We start from the raw sequence: 17490 nt of genomic DNA on the forward strand, positions 1-17490 counted from the left end.
AACAAGTTATCCTTTTTTTTTTTTTTGAAGAGGTTTTTGCTATAGGGTGCGTGCTCTAGCCAGAAAGACAGAGAGAGACAGATAGAATACAAGAAATCACCCCCAAGGGGGATGGCCATGCCACAATCCCTTCTCCTTCATTCTCCTCTCTGGATCTTGGGCACGCAGCACACACGCCCGGCATGAGTTTAAGCCACCAGGTCTGGGACTCGAACCGCGGTTGTTTACATGGGAGTTCAGCGACATAGACATTACGCTAACTGCTGGTCCTGAGTAAGTTATTGTTTAGTTGGTAAGAACCATTATAATTTGGGCCAGCAGGTGGGGTGGTTAAGGCGCTGGACACTCCCACATGGCCAACCACAGTTCGAGTCCCAGAACTGGTGGCTTGTTTTCTCACATTCCTTCTCTGTGTGTCTGTTTTTCTCTGGTCAAATGAAAATAAATGAATGAATAAATAAAGTTAAATAAATAAATATTTTAAAAAAACACTCTATTTAAAGAACGCATTCTACACTTTGTTAGGTGTATGAAGTAACTCTTCAAAGACAAGAAACTTACAATTTTTGCCACTGGAAAGGGTAACGAGGCGTTAGTTGAACGGAAGAAAAACTTCCCAGTACACAGCCTAGAAAAATCCACTTAATTTGAAACTACTATTGGGGCCAGCAGGTGGCGCGGTGGTTAAGGTGCTGGGCTCCGATAAGGCTGACTGCAGTGTGCTTCCTGGACCTGGCGGTATGCTTCCTTTCTCTCTTTCTGTCTGTCTCTGGTGAGCATGCGTACCCCGTGGCAAATGAAAATAAAAGAAAAATAAAATTAAATAGTCCTTTAAAAATACTACTAGTAATATAAAGCTAGTAATAGTCATAGATGAGGCATCAAAGTAAAACAGACAGGCTTACAGAAAACTTTCATTCTCAATCCATCCCCTATCACAGGCCTACATACGTACTTGGACTTTCCCGTGCCTATTTTCAGATACGAAAGTATTGCTCCCCTACGTCTACGCGAAGACTGCAAGCTCTCCTCATTGTTTGGCACCTGCCTTTTCAGGCATACTCCCGTTGTCAAGCGTATCTCCCATCGGCTGTTCTACAAAGTATAAATACATATGCATAAATAGTCCCGCTCAACGCCCACGCCTCCCCAGGCCCGCGCGCTCCCAGAGCCCCCTTCGCGGGCTGTTTCCGGCAATGCCTGTTCGAAAGCCCAGGCCGAAGCCACGCCCACTCCCCCATCTTGCCCTCCGGACGGGCGGCTGGGCGCCGGGCTCGACGGGCGGCGCCTCAGGCAGCAGGGCGGGCAGCCCGGCCTCCAGCGCGCCGCGGGCCTCGGAGGACCCCAGCGACGGCCTTGGCATAGGACCGGGCGGACGCGGCGGCCGCAACGGGCTCTGAGAGTGATTACGCTGGTTGTCCGCGGGAAGCGTTTCTCTGGTCTGGCTGATTGTGGTGCAGCGGGCACCATGTCTGTGAGCGAGATTTTCGTGGAGCTGCAGGGCTTTTTGGCTGCCGAGCAGGACATCCGAGAGGCGAGCCCCCTCCCCATCCCCTTTCCCTTTACTTGCCCATCGGGCCACATCTCCCGGTCCTCCTCCTCCGTCTCTCAGTCGCGGGCGGTGGGGACGCCTTCGAGGGTGGATTGCTTCCCCTGTAGTTTCAGGTTAGGGTACGCTCTCACGCCCCAGGTTACAACTATCTGTCTTAATTTCCTGTGTTCGAGTCTCAGCTTCTCAGCATTATCTTCCTCATCTGACAAGTGTCACTTTTCTTCCTTTTCTGCACTTGTTAATGTCCAAGACTTGGTTAGCGCCTGGGACTCAGCCGCCGTGCATTTCGTGTATTCGTTGTTGGTGTTAAAAGCTGTGACCCCTTTCTGCCCACCACAGTTAGGATAAACATCCAGACTCGTCTGTGGCCTATGTGATCTCTCTCCACTCTCGTTTTATACTATCTCTTTTTCTATATTGTGTTCAATTTCCTTTTTGTTTTTTCTAGTGCGCCAAAACAGTTTCCGGCGTCAGGACTCTTGCACTTACTGTTTGCTTTTCTCGGTCCCGTTAGTTTCTTGGTTATCTTTCATCACCGTCCTCAGTCTAAATGATCACATTATGGTTCCTAGTAGCATGTTAACTTTTTTTTTTTTATTTGTGTGGCGATTACTATTTTTAAAAAGATGTTTCATTTCCTCCATTATGTACTAAATTGCGAGGGGAAACGACTGTTTTCTTGCCTCCCCTGTAGTTCACAGTACCTGACCTATGAATGTACTCAGTGAATTTTGCAAAATGAATTGATGAAAAATAACCAATCTTTGTATTGCATTTAACTTTTTATTTTACAAGTTGCATTCGTATATGTCATCTATTTTAATTTTTATAGTGTCCCAGTTAGATACTTAGCTATGGTGGGTCACTTTTATCCTTTAAAGGCTATCAGAGAAAATAAGTGGAAAGTCAGATTTCAAACCTGATTTTTTTTTCCAGCAAGTTCCGTTCTTGTGAAGCTCATTAGTGTTTTGAGTGTGTGTGCAAAGTTGTGATACAGACCAGATATGCCGTTTAGTGCTTGTGATAATGAGTTTATGATAATAATTATGTTGACTTTATCTGAGTTTATGATAATAATTATGTTGAATTTATCTGATTTTAATTTTTAACTCTCTTTAGGAAATCCGAAAAGTTGTACAGAGTTTAGAACAAACGGCCCGAGAGATTTTAACTCTACTGCAAGGGGTTCATCAGGGTGCTGGGTTTCAGGACAGTAAGTTCTTTATATTCGCTTTTGATTTTGAATGTTTTTTCCCAATTTATCTGCCTCTTTAGCAAGTTATTTCCTGCGTAGAAGACATGTTAAGTCTGTGTCATTTTATTATGAAAATGCCCATTATGCTTGGTGAATAAAAGCTAGAAAAGTAGATGATTTTGTTATTTTATAGGTTTATAGTAATCTTTCTGTTTTGGTTGATTTTTTTTTTTTCCATTTCCACACAATGTGGGTTAAATAGGGATGTTTCTATTGTGATAGAATTCTGATAATAATTACAGTTGTTGAATAACAACAACTTAGTGAATCTAGTAACTTTTATTTGGCTTGCGTGTGTGTGTGTGTGTGTGTGTGTGTGTGTGTGTGTGTGTTTGATTCTAACAAATTAGTGATTGAATACCTTTTAATATGCGTTTGTAGATATGAAGTGATTGCTATATGGTGTTCTTAAATTAACGTATTTATAGTCAGTCTCCTGAATGAAAATCAAGTATGTCAAATGTAGGTATGTAACCTTCATTGTCCAGATGCAATTAGTATAGCTAAAATAATTGAGATATATTTTTAGATAAAGAATGATACAGTGATGTAATTTTTTGTGATGATAAGGAATTGGTAATCCTTATTGAATAATTGTTAAAGGCTCTTACTGGCCACATATGGGAGCTACAAGCAGTCTAATTTTAGACATCCTCTGAAGACTGAATAGGAGTAACAGCTATTGTTTTCTACCAATACGTTTCCTGAGGTATTCCCCAAAACATCAGTTTTTGTTTATTTTTCAGTATGGTTAATCAATAGAGAACCTAAAGATGGGAATTTAGATCCAGGTTGAAATGCAGAGATGTGTGCACTTGGTTGTGAGATTTCTTTGAAAAGTTGATTAATTTTCAGATAGACTACAAGATGATAAGCAAAAACTATATTTGGAATTTGTGAGTTTTTTATTATTGTGTTTGGTTATCTTTTTTTTTTTTTTTTGAGAGGTTTTTCACGATACGGCACGTGCGCTCGCCAGACAGACAGAGAGAGACAGAGAGACAGCAAGCGAGAAATCACCCCCCAGAGGGGATGGCCACACCGCAATCCCTTCTTCTCCATTCTCCTCTCGGGATCTTGGGCACGTACGCACACGCGCCCGGCGTGGGTTTTAAGCCACCGGGTCCGGGATGCAAACCGCTTTCGACTACGTAGGAGTCCAGCGACATAGCCATTACACTAATTGCTGGTTCCCGTATTTGGTTGTCTTTTGTAATCAGTTCCAAAGAGGTGTTTGAAAGCTCGAGAACATTTTGGAACAGTAAAAACACATCTAACGTCTTTGAAGACCAAGTTCCCAGCTGAACAGTATTACAGGTTAGTAAGAAAAGTATCATTTTCTAATGTTAAAATATATATATATGTATATATATATGTATATACTGAACGTTTGCTTACAACTAGGTAAAAATTTCTCTACATAGAAGAAACAACAAAAAGCAAAAGAAAGTGATAATGGTGGTGATAAATGGGTGATTTTATCTTTCTTTTTCTTTCAAGTTTCTTGGGTCAGCAGGTGGCATGGACATGAAGGTGGCTGGATCCCACATGGCTAACCTCACTGTTTGAGTCCTAGACATGGGAGCTTGGAAATCACACTGGGCATGTATGCATGTGTTACTGAAATCCCAAGAGGAGAATGGAGGAGAAGGGACTACAGGGGGGGCCACCCCCCTCATCGGGTAATTCTCATTCTCTCTCTCTCTCTCTCTCTCTCTAGCAAGCATATGTGCCCTATGGCAAAAAAAGAAAAAATGTTTAAGAACCATATATTACTTTTGTAATATAGTCATAAAAAATATTTTTAAAAGTCAGTTATTCATAGGGTGTGTGTGCTCACCAGAGAGAGAGACAGAGAGAGGGAGAGAGGGAGGGAGGGTAGGAGGGAGAGAAAGAGAAATTAAAGGGGATGGCCATGTTGTAATCCCTTCTCCTCCATTCTCCTGGGATCTTGGGCACACACACCTGTCTGGGGTGTTTCGAGCCACCGAGTCTGAGACTCAAACTGCAATTGGCCATGTTGGAGTACAACCATGTAACTACTATATTCTGGGAGCCATCTATTGACCCCCAAAATAACTTTTTGTCGTATTGCAGTTTCTTGTGAAATTGGATGAACTATATATTATAAAGGTTATGGGATTAGGTGACAGTATATATATTTGAGTCCATTTGTTTGTTACTATAACTGAATAGTTCAGACTGGTTAATTTTTCTTTCCTTTTTTTGGTAGAGGTTTTTTTGCTTTAGAACATGTGCGCTCGCCGGAAAAACAGAGAGAGACAGAAAGGGAGAAATCAACCCCCTGCCTGGGTTGGGGGGATGGCCACGCCGCAGTTCATTTTCCTTGATTCTTCTCTTGGGATCTTGGGCACACATGCACATGTACCTGGCGTGAGTTTTAAGCCGCTGGGTCCAGGACTTGAACTGCGGTTAACTACGTGGCAGTCCAGTGACTTAACTTACGTCATCTGTTGGTCCTAGACTGGGTAATTTTTCATTAATAAAATTTTATTACCTCACAGTTCTGAAGTTCCAAGGTTGAGGAGCTGTGGCCGGTGAGGGCATTTTTGATGGTGGAGATGCTGTGGAATATAGAGGTGGCGCAGGACATCATGCAGCAAGAGGACAACAATGTTAGCAGCTCTGGTCTCTCTCCCTTTTATAAAGCCACCAGGATTCAATCCTGGGGGGAAGTCCCACTCGAATGACCTTACTAATTCTTTCTTTCTTTCTTTATTTTTTGAGAGGTTTTCGCTTATAGGGCGCGTGCACTCGCCAGACAGACAGAGAGAGAGAGACAGAAAGCGAGAAATCACCCCCTGGGGGGATGGTCACGCTGCAATCCCTTCTCCATTCTCCTCTCGGGATCTTGGGCATGCACACACACGCGCCCAGCGTGAGTTCTAAACCACTGGGTCCAGGACTCGAACCACGGTCAACTATGTGGGAATCCAGCGACATAACCATTACGCTAACTGCTGGTTCCCTAATTCTTTATTTTTTTAAAGAATTATTTAATTTTATTTATTTACTTATTTAAATTTGACCAGAGGGGAACAGAGAACAGAGTGATTGAATGAGTGAGTGAGAGGATGAGAAAGCAAGCCGCCAGATCCAGGACTCGAACTGTGGTTGGCCATGTGGGAATCCTGTGCCCTTAACCACCATAGCACCTATGACCTGACTTGACTAATCCTAATTATCTATGAGAGTTTCCCCTCTTTTCCCCAGCATTATTACCATCGTTTTAGGGTTTTGGTTCAAGTTTCTACCCTCTTGATCCACCAGTATCCAAATTTTTTTTTTTTTTTTTTTTTTTTTAAAGGTTTATTTATTCTATGGCAGATGGGGGTGGGGGAGATAAGCACCCTCAGATGAGGTCCCCGTGTTGTGATATAGCCCTAACCAGGCAGGATCCCAGTTGTGTGCCCAGTGTGGACAGAGAGACCTTGGGGCACAAACAGAGACCTTTGCATGTGGCTTCAGCATTGTAGTGTGTTGTGTTACTGACACACCACTGCAGCTGTTTATTTATTCTATGGCAGATGGGGGTGGGGGAGATAAGCACCCTCAGATGAGGTCCCCGTGTTGTGATATAGCCCTAACCAGGCAGGATCCCAGTTGTGTGCCCAGTGTGGACAGAGAGACCTTGGGGCACAAACAGAGACCTTTGCATGTGGCTTCAGCATTGTAGTGTGTTGTGTTACTGACACACCACTGCAGCTGGCCCCAGTTATGAATTTTAATTTTTTTCAGTATCATTGTTATTGATTAAACTTTTGAGGCATAATTGCCTTTGTCATGTATAATCTTCAATTGTGAATTTTTATATTTATCAAAATTGGACCACGCTTTTCATGAATTAAACTTGTGGTAAATATATGTTACATTTGAACTTGTAAAAACATTTTTTTTTGGTAACAAGTCTTGCCATGTTGCGATCCTCCTGCTTTGCCCTCCCAGCTGGGACATGCCCCCATACCTTCAGACAGGCTCTTGCTGTGTTGTCCAGGCCAGCCTGGAGCTCAAAAGCCTCCATGTCACTGGCATTATAGGTGCATGCCATTATGCCTAGCCTTTAGGTTGGACTGGAAATCAAACCTGGGCCTTCCATGTGATTCCTGCCTGTGGAGCATAGCTTCTTAGCAGTGTGTGTCACAGTGCCTGGGCCGTGAACTTGTAAAATATATACTAACTCCATTTAACATACTGATTGTTTAATTACTTTTGGCACGTTCTATGTTTTGGGATGTCACATAAGATTTTAACTGAGAAAGGGCCATTTCTTTTATTTTTTGGGAGAGGTTTTTGTTATAGGGCGTGTGTGCTTGCCAGAAAGACAGACAGAGAGACAGAAAGTGAAAAATCACCCCCTGGGGGGTTGGCCATGCTGCAATCCCTTCTCCTCCATTCTTCTCTTGGGATCTTGAGCACACGCACCCGGCATGAGTTTAAGCCACCGGGTCCAGGACTCGAACCGTGATCAACCACATGGGAGTCCAGTGACATAGCCATTATGCCAACTGCTGGTCCCTCTTAGCTGTTTTAACATAACTACTAAACTCATTTTTCTGAAGGTCCCTAACCTCACAGCCTAAATGTGCTTGCTTTCATGCAGATTTCACGAGCACTGGAGGTTTGTGTTGCAACGCTTGGTCTTCTTGGCAGCATTTGTTGTGTATTTGGAAACAGAAACACTAGTGACTCGAGAAGCAGTTACAGAAATTCTTGGCAGTAAGTGTGGTCATTCGTGGTATCTGCTGTATCAGGCATGACTGCTTTGTTTTTGGTGGGAGGGACTGTTGTTTCTACTTTTTACTTATCAAATGGAACTAAATAGAAAACCAGTTTCTTAAAAAAACAAAAACTAAAGATGTGCAATGGCGTGCTCATTTGTGCTTTGGCATTTACTTTAGACTTTTTAATTTGTTGATTGATTGTGTGGTGTGTGTGTGTGAGGCACATTTTAGACAGGTTCTCCCTGTTGGTGATTTATTACTATTTCTAGCTCTCGAGTAACTGGCACTATTGATGTATGCCACCATGGCCAGCTCTTTTGGACAGGGTTTTGATACATTGTCCATGCTGTTCATGAACTTGCCACCCTTCTGCCTCAGCCACCTGAAGAGCTGGGACTCCAGGTGCACGCCACTGCACTTGGCTGTTTGGGTGGACTGAGAATTGAACCTGGGCCTCCCATGTGGCCTTATCCTGCCAAGCAGCAATGTCCAGCATATGCTGACCCGCTTTCAAAATTTAATGTTCAAAAATTTCAAGTGAATAAAAAAGTTGAAAGAAAGTGCAATGAGCACTTGCTTACAACCCACTTAATCTTTCACTTGTTAACGTTTCACCATATCTGCTTGGTCTCATGGTACGCATGCATATGTACCATTTGGAAGCTAGTTGCAGTTACTTTGACTTCTCCCTTAAATGCTTCAGTATATGTCTTCTAACAAGAAGAACATTCACTGATGTAACTAGAGACCATTCTTGCTGGTATTACTTTCTGAAAGAAAAGTAGAAGGAAAAATTGAATTTTGCTCAAGAGCTTAAAATTTACAATAATTTGCAATAAAGTCTAGTTTCCAAAGATGTGAATACATTAGGACACCAGTTTTTGAAAGATTCATCCTTTCTTCATTCACTTTTAGAGAAAATTTGTAAATACATTATCTATTTTTCAATAGGCTTAACTTAGATTTAGATGATGATTTTGTCCTTGTTTTGTTCTGTTTTTTTTTTTAGTTGAGCCAGATCGGGAGAAAGGATTTCATCTGGATGTTGAAGACTATCTTTCAGGAGTTTTAATTCTTGCTAGTGAACTGGTAAGAAGCTCAGTAATTTCTTGTTTTTTAAAGTGGTTGCTAAAATTAAGGATGTCTGAATTACTTTCTAAGCTGCAGGTCATCAGATAGTCACTGACTGTGCACTGTATACGTTATAATTTATTGGGATCAGACAAATGCCAGTTTATATGGTGGGGTGGCTGGGCATTTTTACTAATTAATGTGTGAATGTTTTTTTTTTTTTCCATAATTATTTAATTTTATTTACTCATTCATTTATTATTTTTAATTTGACCACAGAGAGACAGAGAGAAAGAGAAACAGAAAGTGAGAAAGGAAGTCACCAGATCTGGGACTCGAACTGTGGTCAGCCATGTGGAAGTGTCCAGCGTCTTAACCACTACGCCACTTGCTGGTCCCAATGTGTGAATGTTTAAAAGATGATGGGGCCAGCAGGTGGCGTGGTGGTTAAGTTGCTGGACAATCCCACATAGCTGATCACAGTTCAAGTCTTGGACCTGGTGCCTTACTTTCTCACTTTCCTCCCCTCTATCACTCCCTATCTGATCAAATTAAATGCATAAAAAAAAGTTAAATAAAATAATTCTTAAAAAAGAGTAAATAAAATTAATTTTTTTTTTACATTTCTTAAAGGATTATTTTATTTAACTCTATTTATTTATTTTTATTTGATCAGAGAGGGACAAAGAGAGAGAAGGGATGGGGGGCAAAGTGAGAAAGCAAGCTGCCAGATCTGGAACTCGAACTAAGGTCGGCCACTTTGAGAGTCCAGAGCCCTTAACCAGTACACCACCTGCTGGCTCCCAAATAAATAATTCTTATTTTTTTAAAAGAATTATTTAACTTATTTCGTTATTTCTTTTAATTTGCCCGGAGAGGGATGGGACAGGGGGAGTGAAGATTGAAAGCCAGCCGTCAGATCTGGGACTTGAACCGCGGTTGGCCATGTGAGAGTCCAGGGCCCTTAACCACCACACCACCTGCTGGCTCCATAAATATTTTAAAAGAAAAAAAAAAAGATGACAATATACGGTTTTTATTTTTTTTTTTTGAGAGGTTTTTGCTATAGGGCATGTGCACTTGTCAAAAAGACAGAGACAGAAAACGAGAAATGACCACCCAGAGGGGATGGCCACTGCGCAGTTCCTTCTCTTCCATTCTCTTCTTGGGATCTTGGGCACGCATGCACGCCCATGCGCGCCCAGCTTGAGTTGAAGCCACTGTCTCTGGAATTCAAACCGTGGTTGATTACTTGGGAGTCCAGTGACATAGCCATTATGCCATCTGCTGGTCCCGACAGTATACTTTTCTTTTAGAAGAGTAGCAAGACACATGTTCCTAGTAACTATTAATTCATGTAGTCTTTTTTTTTTTTTTTAAGTATCTATTGTATTTATTATTATTTTAAGTTTGCCATAGATCACGTGTTCATGAGAGACCGAGAGAGCGAGCGAGAGAGAGCGAGAAAATGAGATTTCCAGCCACCAGGTCTGGACCTTAAACCACAGTCAGGCATGTGGGAATCCCATACCTTAACCACCATGTCACCTGCTGGCCCTTCATGTAGTCATTTTGAAGAACAGTTTCCTTATACAACTAAGTTATCCTTTATCCTCTTAATCTCTTGGGACATTATCCTGTAAAATAATTATGAAGAAGAAAGAGAATGGACCAGCAGGTGGCATGGGTGTTAAGGTGACTGGATTCCACCTGGCCGACTATATGGTTTGAGTCTTGGACCTGGTGGTTTGATTCCTGAATGCGGTGGCTTGAAAATCACACTGGGTGCATGTGGGTGTGTGTGTGTACATTCCCCAAATCCCTAGAAGAGAATGGAGAAGAGACTGTGGTGTGGCCATCTCCAAAACACACTCAAATGTGTATGCCTTATAGCAAACCAAGAAAACAAAAACAAAAGCTTATATTGGAGACTGTATAGGAGAGGGTGGATGGTGGAAAGTGAAAGGGAGAGGTTCAGGAAAAAAATACATATTACACAAGAATGGACAGTTACATGCTCAGGATGTATATGATAATGTCTTTGACTTGATTGACTTGCAGTGCACGCGTGCTTTGAAAAACCATATTGTATGCTATAAAGACACAAAGATTAAGAAAGAAAAAGGACTTTGAGTAGTAAAGTAGGTGTGTGACAGAGACTGTACAGCCTACAGTGGTGAAGATATTTCCTGTCTGGCTCCATAAGAAAAAGTGTGCCTGTTCTTAATCTAGTAGAAAGCAGCCTGGGGTGGTTTGATGATTTCCTCTTCGCCCTTGGCTTCTAGCTTGTAGCTTCTCTCTCATTCCAGAGCTATGCTCTGGCTCTGACCATTCATATCTTCATTCCACCCAGAAGGAGGAGGAAATCCAGAAAGAGGCAAAGGACATTTTTTAAAAGCTGTACATAATAGCTTTTGCTTAATATTCTAATGCCTTGTTTGTATGGGAGGAATGAAGTCTATCACGTTGAGCATGTGTGCAGTGAAAGTTTGAAGAATTCTCAGTAAACAGAAGAAAGAAAAATTGAGGAAGTATCACTGAGGAAGATGGGGAGAATGGAGACTGGGAGGCTGTACACTGGCAGGCTATACACTTGCCTCAGTTGTGGGAGACTCATGACTAGAAAATTTGAAGCACCTCATTGGTGGTAGTTGTTAAGTATGAGGTGTCTTTAAGACCGCATGTGTTGGGATTGCTATTAAAGGAGCAGTTTAGAGAAGCTTGGAAGAGGTAAGATTTTATGGAGAAGGGGGCTCTTGTGTTGGGGTGAAATAAATCCCATCTGTCCTGCTTTAATTTTAGCTTACTGCCTGTCTCTGTGTTAATGGTTGTAGGTGACTGGAGTTGCAGGTCAGTAAGTAGATTCTAGAAAAGGGCTCAGTTGGCCTCGATTCAAAGAAACAGAACTGTGGTTACTCTGCCATTTCATTATTCTGTATGAACGAGTTGTAAGGTTGAGACTTGCATGATTTAGCACACTTTACTGCACAATAGTGTGAGAACTTAGAGACGTTTTAGGGGATGTTAATATATGAAACCCTCATTTGGTAGCACGTGTCATTTTCACGGAGAGTCTTTCCGAGAACCTCCTGTTTTATCTGTGTGTACAATGTGCCCTGAGATAGAACATTAGTGTAGCTGTGGAGGCCTGTGCTTTTTCTAGTGAGTGGGAGGAAGCCATGCTATAAGGGGCCATGTTGTAACACACCCTTTTCTCTTTTTTTAGTCAAGACTGTCTGTCAACAGTGTGACTGCTGGAGACTATGCCCGGCCCCTCCATATCTCCACCTTTATCAATGAGCTGGATTCTGGGTTCCGCCTTCTCAACCTGAAAAACGACTCCCTGAGGAAGCGTTATGATGGCTTGAAGTATGACGTGAAGAAAGTAGAGGAGGTGGTCTACGATCTCTCCATCCGGGGCTTCAATAAGGAGACGGCAGCAGCTTGTGTTGACAAATAGGAGGCTCTCCTGGCTCCTGGCTGTGCTGAGCTCAGCGGTTTGCCAGGGAGGGCCGAGCACAGAGTGCCTCGTTTGGTAGTTAGGATGCCCAGTTGCTAAACACTGCGCTTTATTTTCTTAACCAGTTGTGTGGTGTGAAAATCAGAATTGAAACACTTTTTTGGAGGTAAAAAATTAGCCTTTACATGGACAGAATTTTTGTTGTTGTTGCAGTGAATTTGCTCTGTAATTCAGTGTACTTCAGTTTTGTTAAAAGTATAAATGTCAGTCTCTTGGTAAAGTTCTTTTCTTGCTTACCCTGACTGTTGCTGTATTGATCGACAAGTTCATAGTATTGGTTGTGATTCTTTCAGATGTGAAAGTTTGATGTTTTCTATATCCAAGTTAGCCATTTATACCCAGGTGTAGCCTGGGTAGAGTATAAAAATAGATCATTAAAAAGAATGGTTACCAAGCAAGGAAAACTTATATTTTTCTTTCCTTATAGCCGTGGAAGTAAATCTCACATTGAATTTTTTTGCCAGAGGAGTTACAGCCCTGGATTCACTCTCACTGCCATTAAAACAAAGATGAAATGACACAGTCAAGCTCAACAGATTATTCTGGAAAGCTTTTATGTTAAAGGGTTTTAGTAACACCTCTCATTTGGTTCTGCTGGGTGGGGGGTAGGACTTAGTATTTTCAAATGCTCTGCTTTTTGATGTTGCCTGATTGTGCAGTTGCAGCAACAAAAAGTCTTCATACTCATCTTGATCTAACATTTCATATGACCTGTTCCTAAACTTCAAAATGTTTTCCTAACAGCCAGCTAGACTGTTTGTTCTGAGTGGGCAAAGTTGTCCACTTGAGTTAAATAGCAATACTCCCTGACTGGTATGTTCTTAGAGAACAGTGCTATACTTTGTCTATTGATAGAAGAAAGCTAAAACCTAGGATTAAAAAAAGTTCGTCTGGGACCAGCAGTTAGCATAATGGCTATGTCGCTGGACTCCCATGTAGTCGACCATGGTTCCAGTACCAGAACTGGTGGCTTAAAACTCATGCTGGGCGCGTGTGCATGTGTGCCCAAGATCCCAAGGGGAGAATGGAGAAGGGATTGAGGCGTGGCCATTCTCTCTGGGGGGTGATTTCTCGCTTTCTGTCTGTCTGTCTCTGTCTGGTGAGCACACACGCCCTATAGCAAAAACCTCTTCAAAAAAAAAAAAGTTCGTCTGATCTTTTTTTTTTCCCGTAGTAAATTTGTGATTCTTGATGGCTGTCCCGGTAGTCATGTTTTAAAGTTATAGTATGGGGTAAGTTGTGTAAATTTTATTGGCACCTGTCCCTTTCCCATTTTCAGATAGTACTAAGAACACTTGCCAGGTAACTCTTGCTCTTAAGTTGCAATTGTTAAAATGCTGACTTTAATCCACAGTTATTTGGTGTCCACTGAAAGAAAGGTGCTACATTTCTAGAATAATAAGAACTATTTAGAAGGATCACCTTTTCTTGATTATTACCAGTTTGGGCCTCCTGTTTGTACGACTCTTCAGCGTTGTCCTCACAGCTTTTGTCAGGCCAACTTAAAGGCTGACTACATTTTCTGTTATGAGGAAAAATGTAGACATAGGTGCATGAGTTGCTGTGCACTGTTGGGTTTTAGAATAGTTTTCTTGACAGCTGTTTTCTGTGGTGAGTTTGTAGAAAAAGAAAAAGGTGTTAGGTTTTTAAAAGTGCCTGGGATGGTCACTTAAAATGTGATTTAATAGTACTGCCTGGTTTGTGCATAAAATGCCTTTTAATAACATAATCAGACATAGGCACAGTGAGTTTGGTGGTAGTTTTGCCTCTCGGTATTGACTTTGCTTGAGGATCTTAGAGTTGTTGATTTTAGTTTTAACAAATGCAATTTAAGTATAGGAGCACATTTTGGTCTTGTAATTTCAATAGGGAATTTAGAAGTGTCATGTTTATAATTATTCAGTTGTGTTTGTGGTTGGCTTGTTACAAAGCAATAAAAAAACCTTTTTTTTGGACTTTTTGTAACTTAATGTGCTGCTGTGATAACTATTGTATATAGAGAGTAAATACTGAGTATTTTTTGGAGCCCCAGAAGACCAGGAGTGATATGCACATACTGTTCTGTAATGGTTACACTCACCAAGACCCTTAGGGTTCTGTACTGTAAAGTGCAGGTGACATTTGTGTGGTCTACCTTGATTGGGGACTTCAAAGTATTTTAACTGAAGATATTGAGAAACTGGCACTGGCTTTAGTAAACCAGAATTACTATTTTCAGCTTTAGAAAATCAAGCAGGTTAGGGCGAGTAGACATGAATTAGAGGATTCTTTTGTATAGCTTTATTTATAAGAAGAGGACAATCAGCCATGAATTTGGTGAAATTTATTCTTAATACCTGAATAGTATGAGTGATGCTTAAGAGAAGTTAATAAAAAAGGAAATTCTTGGCAGTGCTATGAGATCTTAAACAGGTAGATAAAGAGATGAAACAGACCCACACTCCGTTACTGGCATAGTTTCATAATTGCATACTCAGAAATTGTCTTGCTTGTGTCCTGGTCTGGACTGCATTATTTGTCCCTCTTTAGGGACAAAAATAATCTGTCCCTAGATAAAGCATGATTACTATGCCTGACACCAAAATAAGAATTTTCTTGAGCTTTAAATAATTTATTTTCTTGAGCTTTAAATAATTTATTTTCTTGATATCTTTTTTTTGTGGGGGAGGAGAGGTTTTTGCTACAGGGCACGTGCGCCCGCCAGACAGACAGACTTTTCTTGGTATCTAATTGGGACCAGCAGTTAGCGTAATGGCTATGTCGCTGGACTCCCATGTAGTTGACCACGGTTCACGTCCTGGACCCAGTGCCCTAAAACTCACGCCGGGTGCGTGTGCGTGCGTGCCCAAGATCCCGAGAGGAGTATGGAGGAGAAGGGATTGTTGTGTGGCCATCCCCTCTGGGGGGTGATTTCTCACTTTCTGTCTCTCTGTGTCTGTCCGGCAAGTGCACACACCCTATAGCAAAAACCTCTCAAAAAAAACCCAAAAACACAAAAAACAAAAACTCAATGAGGTAGCTACTACTGTTTCTCCCATTTTAGATATGGCTTGCAGAAGACAATTTATGTGATAGGAGTTTATAGCTGTGAAATGGAAGAACTGTGATTCAAACTCAGTTGCTCTGCCCTGACTTTCACATACACTGTTTTTTCTTGATTCTCTTCCGTGGAATCACTCCATAGCCTGACAAGGCAAAAATCAAATCCACAAGTAGTTGATAGTACACAGTGCATGTAGAACTTTAGGCTAGCTGCAGTTTGTTATAAAATTAGCATAACTAAGTGAGAGGTATAATAGGTATACAACTGAACCTGCATGGGAAAGGCCCTGGGTTTGTCCTGGCACTTCTGTAAGCATGCCAGACACTCACATGCCCATGATCCAGGCTGGCTGAGACTGGGGTGGATCATGGCTTAAAAACCTTGTTGGGAGTTGCTGTCTTTTTTTTTGGAGAGGTTTTTGCTATAGGGCATGTGCACTTGCCAGAGAGACAGAGAGAAAGCGAGAAATCACCCCCCAGGGGGGATGGCCATACTGCAATCCCTTCTCAATTCTCCTCTCGGGATCTTGGGCATGCACACACACGTGCCTGGCCTGAGTTTAAGCCACCAGGTATGGGACTCGAACTGCGGTTGACTACATGGGATTCAGTGACGTAGCCCTTACGCTAACTGCTGGTCCTGAGAATTACTGTCTTTCTCTTTCTGTCTCTCACTTTCACTTTCTCTCTGGGAAGAAATAAATGAATAAACTTAAAATCAGTGGGGGACTTTACTTCTTGTCCTCAAGATGTTTTAGATCTAGTTGTAGGTGAGAGAGTGGTAACAAAAGAATACAAAAAACAAAAACTCAATGAGGTAGCTACTACTGTTTCTCCCATTTTAGATATGGCTTGCAGAAGACAATTTATGTGATAGGAGTTTATAGCTGTGAAATGGAAGAACTGTGATTCAAACTCAGTTGCTCTGCCCTGACTTTCACATACACTGTTTTTTCTTGATTCTCTTCCGTGGAATCACTCCATAGCCTGACAAGGCAAAAATCAAATCCACAAGTAGTTGATAGTACACAGTGCATGTAGAACTTTAGGCTAGCTGCAGTTTGTTATAAAATTAGCATAACTAAGTGAGAGGTATAATAGGTATACAACTGAACCTGCATGGGAAAGGCCCTGGGTTTGTCCTGGCACTTCTGTAAGCATGCCAGACACTCACATGCCCATGATCCAGGCTGGCTGAGACTGGGGTGGATCATGGCTTAAAAACCTTGTTGGGAGTTGCTGTCTTTTTTTTTGGAGAGGTTTTTGCTATAGGGCATGTGCACTTGCCAGAGAGACAGAGAGAAAGCGAGAAATCACCCCCCAGGGGGGATGGCCATACTGCAATCCCTTCTCAATTCTCCTCTCGGGATCTTGGGCATGCACACACACGTGCCTGGCCTGAGTTTAAGCCACCAGGTATGGGACTCGAACTGCGGTTGACTACATGGGATTCAGTGACGTAGCCCTTACGCTAACTGCTGGTCCTGAGAATTACTGTCTTTCTCTTTCTGTCTCTCACTTTCACTTTCTCTCTGGGAAGAAATAAATGAATAAACTTAAAATCAGTGGGGGACTTTACTTCTTGTCCTCAAGATGTTTTAGATCTAGTTGTAGGTGAGAGAGTGGTAACAAAAGAATAAACAAGTAGGTTAAATATTAATATTTGAATGCCTGGTATTTTTTATATATATATATATATGTCCAAGACTCAGACCATGGTCAACTATGTGGGAGTCCAGTACCTTAACCATCATGCCACCTGCTGGCTCCTGTTTTATATATATTTAACAGCTTTATTAAAGCAAATTTTATGTATGAAATTGACTCAAATACATGATACAGTGACTTAATTTACCATGTGGTAGAACTATCCCCATAAATCAGTCTTAGATTATTGTTATTTTTTAAAGAATTATCTTACCTTTATTTTAATTTGACCAGAGGTGGGGGGGGGGTAGGGAGGGGGGGAAGGAGAGAGAGAGAGAAAGCCACCAGGTCTGGGACTCGAACTGTGGTCAGCCATCTGGGAGTCTTGTGCATTTAACCACCATGCCACCTATTGGCCCCTCTTAGATTATTTTTATCTCCCAAATCATCTCTGCTCCCACTGCCAACTCTAGGCAACCACTGATCTATCTGTAAGTTTACCTTTTCTGGACATTTCAGACAAATGGAATCTGTACATGATATCTTATATGACTTTTTACTTAGCATGATTCTTTTTTTATAATTATTTATTTTTTATTTATTCATTCATTTTTTTTTTTTTTTAATTTGACCAGAGAGCGACAGAGGGTGAGAGTGAGAG

General features: G+C 41.6%; 1 protein-coding gene across 2 annotated transcripts; it reads left to right on the forward strand.

Annotated features, from left to right (window-relative positions):
- Nucleotides 1–1330: 1330 nt before the first annotated feature.
- TSN (translin) lies at nucleotides 1331–12534 on the forward strand. 2 transcript variants are annotated; one of them, XM_006169590.3, is made up of 6 exons: nucleotides 1336–1534; nucleotides 2672–2765; nucleotides 4028–4124; nucleotides 7429–7544; nucleotides 8559–8638; nucleotides 11847–12534. In XM_006169590.3, the coding sequence occupies exons 1-6, from the start codon at nucleotides 1469–1471 to the stop codon at nucleotides 12078–12080; spliced, it is 687 nt and encodes a 228-aa protein (XP_006169652.1). In that variant the 5' UTR covers nucleotides 1336–1468; the 3' UTR covers nucleotides 12081–12534. The 2 variants fall into 2 exon arrangements, with proteins under 2 accessions (XP_006169653.1, XP_006169652.1); XM_006169591.3 differs by lacking the exon at nucleotides 8559–8638 and having other exon boundaries at nucleotides 1331–1534; nucleotides 11847–11920.
- Nucleotides 12535–17490: the final 4956 nt, after the last annotated feature.

Source organism: Tupaia chinensis, unplaced genomic scaffold (assembly GCF_000334495.1).
Source record: "Tupaia chinensis unplaced genomic scaffold, TupChi_1.0 Scaffold147282_1, whole genome shotgun sequence".
Lineage (NCBI taxonomy): Eukaryota > Metazoa > Chordata > Mammalia > Scandentia > Tupaiidae > Tupaia > Tupaia belangeri.

Bases quoted from the DNA above. Each gene is read 5' to 3' on its own strand.
- TSN (XM_006169590.3), top strand. From the start codon at position 1,469: ATGTCTGTGAGCGAGATTTTCGTGGAGCTGCAGGGCTTTTTGGCTGCC. The intron at 4,125-7,428 runs GTTAGTAAGAAA...GCTTTCATGCAG, and splicing joins CCAGCTGAACAGTATTACAG to ATTTCACGAGCACTGGAGGT. The intron at 7,545-8,558 runs GTAAGTGTGGTC...TTTTTTTTTTAG, and splicing joins AGTTACAGAAATTCTTGGCA to TTGAGCCAGATCGGGAGAAA.